The sequence below is a fragment of the Sorex fumeus genome, unplaced genomic scaffold (assembly GCF_029834395.1).
Source record: "Sorex fumeus unplaced genomic scaffold, SorFum_2.1 ptg000047l, whole genome shotgun sequence".
Taxonomy (NCBI): Eukaryota; Metazoa; Chordata; class Mammalia; order Eulipotyphla; family Soricidae; genus Sorex; species Sorex fumeus.
In genome coordinates, this window is record NW_026606104.1 from 44,332,515 (window position 1) to 44,342,101 (window position 9,587).

The window sequence follows — 9,587 nt, forward strand, 5'->3', positions numbered from 1 at the left end:
GTCCCAGAAACATTTCCTCCCAACTAAATCACTGTCACTGTCTTTCTGTTGTTCATCGATTTGCTCCAGCGGGCGCAGTAGTGTCTCCATTGTGACAATTGTTACTGTGTTTGGCATATCGAATACTTCACGGGTAGCTTGCCAGGCTTTGCCGTGCAGGCGAGATACTCTTGGTAGCTTGCCGGGCTCTCTGAGAGGGGCAGAGGAATCGAACTCGGGTCGACCATGTTGGCCGCTTGCAAGGCAAATGCCCTTCCCGCTGTGCTATCTATCGCTCCAGCCCAAAATAAGACTGTAGCACTGTAGCACTGTCTTCCCATTGTTCATCGATTTGCCCAAGCGGGCACAGTAATATTGTGAGACTTGTTACTGTGTTTTGGCATATCGAATACATCACGGTCGCTTTGCCGTGTGGGTGAAATACTGTTGATAGCTTGCCGGGCTCTCTGAGAGGGGCAGAGAAATCGAACTGCGTGCAAGGCAAACACCCTACCCACTGTGCTATTGCTCCAGCCCACCATCTAAATCATACAAGATTATTATTTTTGCGATTAAAAGGTGATTAATGAAGGGGCCTGAGCAATAGTACAGTGGGTAGGCATTTGCCTTCCACAGGGATCATCCTGGTTTAATCATCAGCACCCCGTATGGTCCTTTGAGTTTGTCAGGAGTGACCTCTGAGAGCAGAGTCAGGAATAAGCCCTGAGTACCAGCAGGTGTGGCCCCAAAACAAAAAACAAAGAAAATGATGATTAATGGAAGATGGGGCTGGAGCGATAGCACAGCGGTAGGGCGTTTGCTTTGCCTTGCAAGCCGCCAACATGGCTAACTCGAGTTTTGATTCATCTGCCCCTCTTGAAGAGCCCGGCAAACTACTGAGAGTATCTCGCCCACATGGCAAAGCTTGGCAAACTACCTGTGAAGTATTCTATATGCCAAACACAGTACCAATTGTCACAATGGAGACTTTACTGGGCCCACCTGAACAAATCGATGAACAACAGGAGGACAGTGACAGTGACAATGGAAGATGATGAGAATTTAGTACACATGTTCACTTAGTTTTACATATGGTTCACTTGCTCTACATATGAGGTCCTGAATTTGATATCTACACTGCAAAAAAAAAAAATTAAGGGCCAGGAGGGGCAGTGCAGGGATTCAAATCAACTACCCTGTTAGTATATGTCACAAGTTCAAACCCTGTGTCCTACATGGGCAAGCCTGAAAACTCTACTGTTTGAACTTTGCAGTTATCCTGTCTGTGATCTATGACCCTGTGATTTCTGGCCATACCACAGTCATAACTCGTGTGCCTTATTACTAAAAGTACAAAAGCACTGCACTGTAGCACCGTTTTCCTGTTGTTCATCGATTTGCTCGAGCAGGCACCAGTAATTTGCTCGAGCGGGCACAACAAATTGTGAGACTGTTGTTACTGTTTTTGGCATATCGAATATGCCACGGGTAGCTTTCCAGACTTTGCCATGTGGGTGAGATACTCTCGGTAGCTTGCTGGGCTCTCTGAGAGGGGCAGAGGAATTGAACTCGGATCGGCCGCATGCAAGGCAAACACCCTACCCACTGTGCTATTGCTCCAGCCCAAGAGAAAGAAAATCAAATCACAAATCATCCTGTTATTCGTCGATTGCCTCGAGCAGGCCCCAGTAACGTCTCCTTCATCCTAGCCCTGAGATTATATTCAAGGCTCTTTAGGAGAATGAGACCCATCATTGTTACTGGTATTTGGCATATATTGGGTACGCCACGGGGAGTTTGCCAGACTCTGCCGTGTGGGCAGGCTACATTCGGTAGCCTGCCAGTTTGTCCAAAGTAGGAATGAGATAATAAGATGTCATAATAAGATGTCGCGCGGCCGCAAATGCTCAACCCGCTCCCCTTCAAGGGGCCCCAGCGAGGACAGCCAGGCGTGGGCGCAGGAGACTGCACTGTTCTCTTCCAGGAGCTGGTTTTTATAGTCTCTGAGTCTTGGCCGCTGATGGGATTACACGGCGCCAGGGGGCCAGTTGGTGGGTGTGACCCCCGCCTACTGGAAATTGGAGGATCTGGGTGGAGGATGCTCGGCCCCAATCCAAGTAGGCTTGGAGATCTCGGCCCGGAACTCGCGTGACTTTGTCCCTCTGTCTGTACCTTCATGTGTGCAGAGAGTGGTCTCAGCATGGTGGTGGCTGGTCCTGGAGGTCTTTGGCTGCCGAAGCCCTGGTCGGGGCGGGGAGGAAAGCTCAACCCGCTCCCCTCCAAGGGGCCCCAGCGAGGACAGCCAGGTGCGGGGGCAGGAGAATGCACTGTTATCTTCCAGGAGCTGGTTTTTAATCCCATCAACAGCCAAGACTCAGAGACTATAAAAACCAGCTCCTGGAAGAGAAAGAAAGAAAGAAAAAAAAAATTAAGTGCAAGCACCACTGCCAAGAGTATACACAAACTTCAGTTAGCATAATAAATAATAATATGATCAATAATAAGAAGAAAGGGGGAGGAAATTTTTATTTTATTCTTATTTTAGGGTCAATCCAATGGTGGTCAGAGCTTACTCCTGGCTCTGTGCTCAAGGATCATTCCCGGTGGCAGTGCTCAGGGAACCATATTGGGTGCCAGGGATTCAACCTAGGTTGACTGTGTGCAAAGCAAGAACCTTACCCTCTGCACTATCTCGGTGGTCCTTATTTTACTTATTTTTGCAGTGCAGGGACTCAAATTCAAGGCCTCACACATGCAAAGCAAGTGCTTTGCCACTGAGCTACATCCTTTACCCCTAAAATACTTTAATTTTAAAAAGATGATTAATAAAAACATCCTAATACTAGAAAGATTGCATAGAGGTTAAGGCACTTGCCTCGAATGTGGCCCATGCTGGTCTGATCCCTACCACCACATGTGGTCAGTCCCTTGAGCACCTCCAGGAACGATCCCTGAGCACAGGGCCAGGATTAAACCCTGAGCAATGCAGGATGTGGACCAACCTCCTTTGGCCCCCCCAAAAATTATATGATTTTATTTAAAAAATAAATAGGGGGGCTGGAGAGATAGCACAGAGGGTAGGGTGTTTGCCTTGCACACAGCAGACCCGGGTTCGATCCCCAGCATCCCATATGGTCCCCTGAACACCGCCAGGAGTAACTCCTGATTGCAGAGCCAGGAGTAACCCCTGTGCATTGCCAGGTGTGACCCAAAAAGCAAAAATAAACAAATAAATAAATAAAAACAGGTACTCTGGGGCTGGAGAAATAGTACAGCAGTAAAACACTTTCCTTCATCCATCTATCTGGTTCCAAACCTGGGCACCATATCCTGTTATGCCCCACTCCAACCTCAGTCCTAAGCATAGAGCCAGAATAGCCGGAGCAAGGTCAAATGTGACTACAAAATAAAAAACGCCCTCCCTGCCCTAAATACAATATAATACAATAAAAGTTAATCTAGCCCGTTCTCATCTAAAAGAGAAAAAAAATTAAAAGAACCTTCAGATGTTGGTAAAGGCCATAAATTTCCAGAAAGTAAATACTATTAATGTCTTGTTCACATTAAATGGTTGAAAAAAAGGAAATTCAAAGGAAAGTTTTTCCCCCGGACTTTAAGCGCCTTTGGACTTCATTCCACACTAAAAGTTATCAAGCCCATTCTATAATACATCAATGCATCGCAGGTATAAAAAAATTCAGTGCCTTGGGGCTGGAGCAATAGCATAGTGGGTAGGACATTTGCCTAGCAGGCGACCCGGGTTCAATTCCCAGCATCGTATTTGGTCCCCTGAGCGCTGCCAGGAGTAATTCCTGAGTGCAAAGCCAGGAGTAACCCCTGTGCATCCCTGGGTGTGACCCAAAACGAAAAAATAAAAATGCAGTGCCTACTGGATCAAGGCCCTGTTAACTTCAGAAGATAAAGGGTGGGTGAGGCAATTGGGCGTGAGCAGAAATGTGGTTCAGTGATAAGTACTTGCCTTGCATGCAGAAGATCTGGGTCTATCCTGGCACTGCAAAAAAAAAAAAAAAAGAAGAAGAAGAAAGGATGGAAGGAGTAGAAAAAAAGAAGGAAAAAAGCAAAGAATGAATGAAGTAACTAGTGTGGGTGGCTGAAGAGGTAGTACAGCAGGTAGGGCACTTGCCATGCATGGCTAACCCTGTTCAATCCCTGGCACCCCATGTTTCCCCAAGCCCGCCAGGAATGATTCCTGAGCACAGAGCCAACAGAAAGTCCTGAGGTCCAAAAACAAAACATTGCCCCCAATGCTAACTAAATGAGAATATCCTGGACATATGCCCCTGACAACACCTATATGCCAATCTTTTGTGATTTTTTTTTTTTGCTTTGGTTTGGTATTCCAGGCTCCGTGCTCAGGAGTCACTCTGATTCTGTTGAGGGGTTGGGTGGAGGGAGTAGAGAGGCCGTGGGATTAGCAGGGGTTTGGCTCATGCAAGGCAAGCGTTTTAGTCCCTGCAGGACAACCCTGACCTTTATTACCTTCTTTTGGAGGCTAGCAGTCCAGGAAAGGGAAGGCTTATTTTGCATGTTTGTTTTGTTTTGTTTTGAATTTTAGGGCAATGCTCAAGGGCTGCCTCCTGAGTCTGCGCTGAGGGATCACTCCTGGCCTGTTGGGAATGGGGGGCGCAGGGGTGCCGAGTGCCTGGGATCGAATCCGGGTCGGCCGCGTGCGAGGCAAGTGCCCTACCCCGTTGTACTATAGCCCCCTTTTTTTTTTTTTTGCTTGTTTACTAACTTTACGGGGCCAGCACCGCAGGGTGTGGCCCCCAAACCCAAACCAAACCTTTGGACTGAAACTGAGATGGAAACTGGGATGGACTCCACAATCATTTTGACGACTCCAAGAGCGGAAGTCTAGGCTGCAGAACCTCTCCGTCCCTTTTCATTATCATTCTCTCCAATGATTTAGCCACGGAATTCCAAAAAGATTGGTTCCGATTAGACCTGCCTCTCGCTCAGGATTCGCTAGGAGCCACCGGAATCCCGCCCCCTTCCTCTCACGATTCGTCACTTCGAGCAACGTCCCGCCTCCCCTTCGAAAAGATTGGCTGCCCGCCATCCCCGCTGTTAGCGCCCACGGTGATGCTGCGACGCCTGCGCCAGTAACCGGCGCGGTGCAGCATCCGACCATGGCAGCCCCGGCGTTGGCGGCGCAGTTGCGGCTCGGCGTGTGCGGCCTGAGGGCCTTGCAAGCCCGAGGATTCAAATCCGATCAGGTACGCCGCGGCAGCGTCCACCCCCCCCACCCCACCCCCACCCGCAGCTAGGCGCGCGTGTCCTCCACCCCGGAGCCGCTTGACCGATGTCGCTTTCTCTCTCCCCCAAGTCTGGTAAATTCGACTCCCACGACGGCTCCATCCGGGAGGGCGGTGGGGCCTTCGCCAGAAGAGAGAAGGCCGAAGAGGAGCGCTACTTCCGGTGAGACCCGCGGGGCCCGAGGCCCTCGGGACGGCCACTCCCCTCTGCCCGCCGCCCAGGACTCGGCCGGCCGAACGGCCGCAGAGCTGGACGGGCCGGCCCGTTAGATCCCGGTCCCTCCGGATCCCCTTGAGCAATGCCGGGAGAGCGTCCCCGAGCTTGGGGGAGCCCCTGACCGCTGTCGGGTGTGGCCCCTAAACACAGCACTAATTAAACAGGACGCTGTGGATGCCCTGGACCGCATTATGCCCAACACTTGCTGACCTACTGCCGCTACCGAGGGTGCCCCCAGTAGTCAGGACCCCCAGACCCAATTTTTTTTTTCCCACCCGGAGGACCAGGCGAGTCTCCAGAAGACCCAGATCCCGACACTTTTCTTGCTGAATCATTTCCCACCCCCAGGCGTGGATTCTCCCTGCGTCATCCGAACCTCCTCCCCCACCCCTCGGCAATTTGTTGGCCTGACCTTGCAGTACTGTCCACCTATCGCCCCCCCACACACACACACACATGCTGTAGCCTGTCATGCCCTGCAGAGATGGACGCCCCAACTGGCCAGCCCTTTTCACTCAGCCACAGCTAGTGGGATCCTAGGCGCTGGTGGCAGCAGCTCTTTGGAATTTCCCCCTTCCTGGTCCTTTTGGCCCTGCCCAGCTGCAGCCCAGCCCACCGCGCCCACACAAGCCCAAAGCAACCCAATCCAACCGGCCTGCCAGCCTAGTCTCTGGACTAGATATGGCTGGAGCTCATTCTTTGCATGCAGGAAGCTGTTAGATCCGCAGCTCTTTTGATGTGACTACCCCTCCCCAGCCGACTCCCACGCACTACCAGATGTGCTCCCTTCAAAAATGATAATACTGATAATGAGGTGGAGACCACCTGAGAGGGTAGTGCAAGTAAGGCGCTTGTTTTTCACACAGCTGACCTGGGTTCAATCCCCAGTATCCCAAATGGACCGTGTATGGCTCAAAAACAAAAGCTATGGAGTGGGCTGGGTCTGTTTATTTGTGGTTTTATGTTCTGGAAACACATACAGCAGTGCTCAGGGCTTACTCCTGGCTTGGTTCAGGGGACAACTCATACTGGGGAGTGAACCCAGCTAGGCTGTGTGCAAGGGGAATGCACACCTTCCTTACCTGCTGCACTATCTCCAGCCCAGTTATTTTTTTTTGGTTTTGGGGTGGACTTTTTTTGTTTTCTTTTGCTTTTTGTGTCACACCCAGCGATGCTCGGGGGTTACTCCTGGTGGTGCTTGGGGGGACCGTATGGAATGCTGGGAATCAAACCTGGGTCAGCCACGTGCAAGGCAAATGCCCTACTGCTGTACTGTCTCTGACCCGACTTTCTTATTCTTTACCAGATGTTATTTTTAATTGATTTCTGGCTACAGCAGAAGCAATATGGAATTGATCTGCTTCTCCTTTTGCTCCTTTTTTTTTTGTGACAACTTCTGGCAGTGCCCAGAGGCTACTCCCAGCTTGGTGTTTATGGGGTGGAAGTGGATTGTATTCATGGGATCACAAATGCTGGGATCTAACCAGGGGGTATGTGCTTTAAGCTCTTTGAGCCATCTTCCCTGCCCACTTTTGCTCACTCTGAAGAACTGTTGCCACGACACCTGCCATACCAGAAAGCTCCAGAGATAGCTCAAAAGAACTGAAATAAATGCTTTGCATGTGGGAGGCTCACATTCAGTCCCTGGCATCCACATGGTCCCAGGTCACTGCTGTAAGTCCCCCACTGTAAGCAGTGAAATCAGGAGGAGCTCCTGAACCCTGCCAGATGTCTCCTCAAAACAGAACAACTCCCCCGGAAAAGCAGGTGTTAGTGATCTTAAGGATTTATGTTATATATCTCCACAGAGTTTTCTACTTCAAAGAGTATCTGAAGGGGAATAGTTAATGGATAAGAGATTTTCAGACATTAGTTTACTCATCTCCTGGATTTTTTTTTTTTTTTTTTTTTTTTTTTTTGGTGAGGGGAGAGAGGGATACTACATTTGCTCAGGGATCACTCCTTGCAGTTCTCAGGGAACCATAGTGGTGCTAAGAATGGAACCAAAGTTAACTGTATGTAAGGCAAGCAACTTAACCCCTGTACTATCTCTCTGGCCCAACATTGCAACAGATTAAGGCAGAATGTTCTTTCTGTGGTGAGGCTTGAAGAGGTAAAAGAGGATGACCAGCAAGCCTCCCGTGGGATTGGGATCCTGTTCTTTGCCATCGGGAGCTATTGTGGGTTATATTAAGAGATTTCTTTGAGCGAAGGATTGGGATTAAGCAGAGCCACTGTGTTCTTGTAGAGCACGATCTAAAGAACAGCTGGCAGCCTTGAAGAAGCACCATGAAGATGAGATTGCTCTTCATAAGAAGGAGATTGAGCGTCTGCAGAAAGAAATTGAGAGGCACAAGAAGAAGATCCAAACCTTAAAAGAACAACATGAGGATGATGATTAAGTGCACACACTTACCTGTTGAATGGCTGCAAATCATTGCTCCCTTCAGTGAAGTTCCCATTTATTTTCTGTATTGATATGTGTGCTATTAACAGACTATAATAAATCAGCACCAGTGGCAGTGTCTTAATTATTCTATCTGGAATAGGTATGTGTGTAGGGGGACATACATTTCTAAACTGCTAAAATGGATCGAATAGGGCTAGAATAGGGAGCTCCCAGAATTTAAAGCAGAGATATGCTCTGTGTGTGTGTGTGTGTGTGTGTGTTGGGATGGAAGGGGGAGTGGCACAGAAAACAGAAAAGGTCCTTACCCATATCTGACGCCAGTTGGAATTCAGAGAAAGTTGGAAGAGTTGGGGGGGAAAAAACCTAATCCAGGGGCCAGAGAGATAGTACAGTGGGCAGAGTGATTGCCTTGCAAATGTAACTGAATTGGGTTTGGTCCTTGACACCCCATATGACTCCCTCATCCCCTCCAGGAGTGACCTCTCACACAGCCTGGAGTAAGCCCTAAGCACCACCTGATGTAAAAAAGTATTTAGTGTGAGGGAGTTCACAGCACTATGTGGTCCCCTGAGACCACCAGGAGACTTCTAGGCACTGCTGGTAGAGGCCTCTCAGCCCAGCCAGATTGTGCACGCGTGCGCACACACACACATACTAAAGCAATTTAGAAACAGATGTTCTGAAGGCTTGGAGAATGTGCTTTGCATCCCGAAGGCCCAGATTTGATCCCCTACCTTGAATGCTGCAGGGAGTAAATTCAGAACCACTGTAGTACCGCACTGCAGCACTGTCCTCCCATTGTTCATTGATTTGCTCGAGTGGGCCCAGTAATATTGTGAGACTTGTTACTGTGTTTGGCATATCGAATACGTCATGGGTAGCTTGCCAGGCTCTGCCGTGTGGACAAGATACTCTTGGTAGCTTGCCGTCTTGCCGGACTCTCCGAGAGGCGCGAAAGAATCATACCTGGGCCGACCAGGTTGGCCTCATGCAAGGCAAACGTCTTACCTGCTGTGCCTACCAAAATCAAATGATGAAGCACTTGCCTAGCCAAGTGTGAGGCTCTTGAGTTTGATCCCAGCACCACACACAAAAAAAGCCAGTTCAGGGAGGGTCCAGAGAGTGCAGCAGGTAAAATATTTGCCTTGAACTCTGCTGACCGGGATTCAATTCATGGCATCCCATATGATCCCCAGAGCACCATCAGGAGTGATCCCTGAGTACCACCAAGTATGAAGTAAAGCATCTGCACTTGTAAAATGGCTTTGAGAGCTCCATGTGAACTAGTTACACTTGTACAGTTTGAGAGAATTGAAATAGAAATTTGCATCTATAGTCACTTTGTATGTTGGAGTTAACACTTGGAATCCAGATTTTTTTGTTTTGTGGCCACACCTAGAAGTGCTCAGGGGTTACTCCTACCATTGCTTCGGGGACCATATGGGATGCTGGAAAATCTAATCCTGGTCAACGACATGCAGACAACCTACCCACTATACTATCACTCCAGTCCCATGGAATCCAGATTTTTTACTCCTAATCCAAGACTGTTAAATAATTTTTCTAGATTATCATTTTTGCTTTATCAAGTGTGCTGCTAGTAAAACATTAAGGATTTGTTTGAATTATATATAGAAACCTAGTTATGTAACTTCTTAAGCAAAAGAAAATTCATGCTCTTTTTTTTTTTTTTTTTTTTGCTTTT

The 9,587-nt window shown here is 48.7% G+C and overlaps 1 protein-coding gene across 1 annotated transcript; it reads left to right on the forward strand.

Moving 5' to 3' along the window:
- The first annotated feature begins 5,056 nt into the window (after window positions 1-5,056).
- ATP5IF1 (ATP synthase inhibitory factor subunit 1) lies at window positions 5,057-7,991 on the forward strand. Its single transcript, XM_056123485.1, has 3 exons — window positions 5,057-5,216; window positions 5,327-5,418; window positions 7,721-7,991. Exons 1-3 carry the CDS (start codon window positions 5,130-5,132, stop codon window positions 7,872-7,874), a joined length of 333 nt encoding a protein of 110 aa, XP_055979460.1. The 5' UTR covers window positions 5,057-5,129; the 3' UTR covers window positions 7,875-7,991.
- The last annotated feature ends 1,596 nt before the right edge of the window (window positions 7,992-9,587 follow it).

Bases quoted from the DNA above. Each gene is read 5' to 3' on its own strand.
- ATP5IF1 (XM_056123485.1), top strand. From the start codon at position 5,130: ATGGCAGCCCCGGCGTTGGCGGCGCAGTTGCGGCTCGGCGTGTGCGGC. The intron at 5,217-5,326 runs GTACGCCGCGGC...CTCTCCCCCAAG, and splicing joins GAGGATTCAAATCCGATCAG to TCTGGTAAATTCGACTCCCA. The intron at 5,419-7,720 runs GTGAGACCCGCG...GTGTTCTTGTAG, and splicing joins GAAGAGGAGCGCTACTTCCG to AGCACGATCTAAAGAACAGC.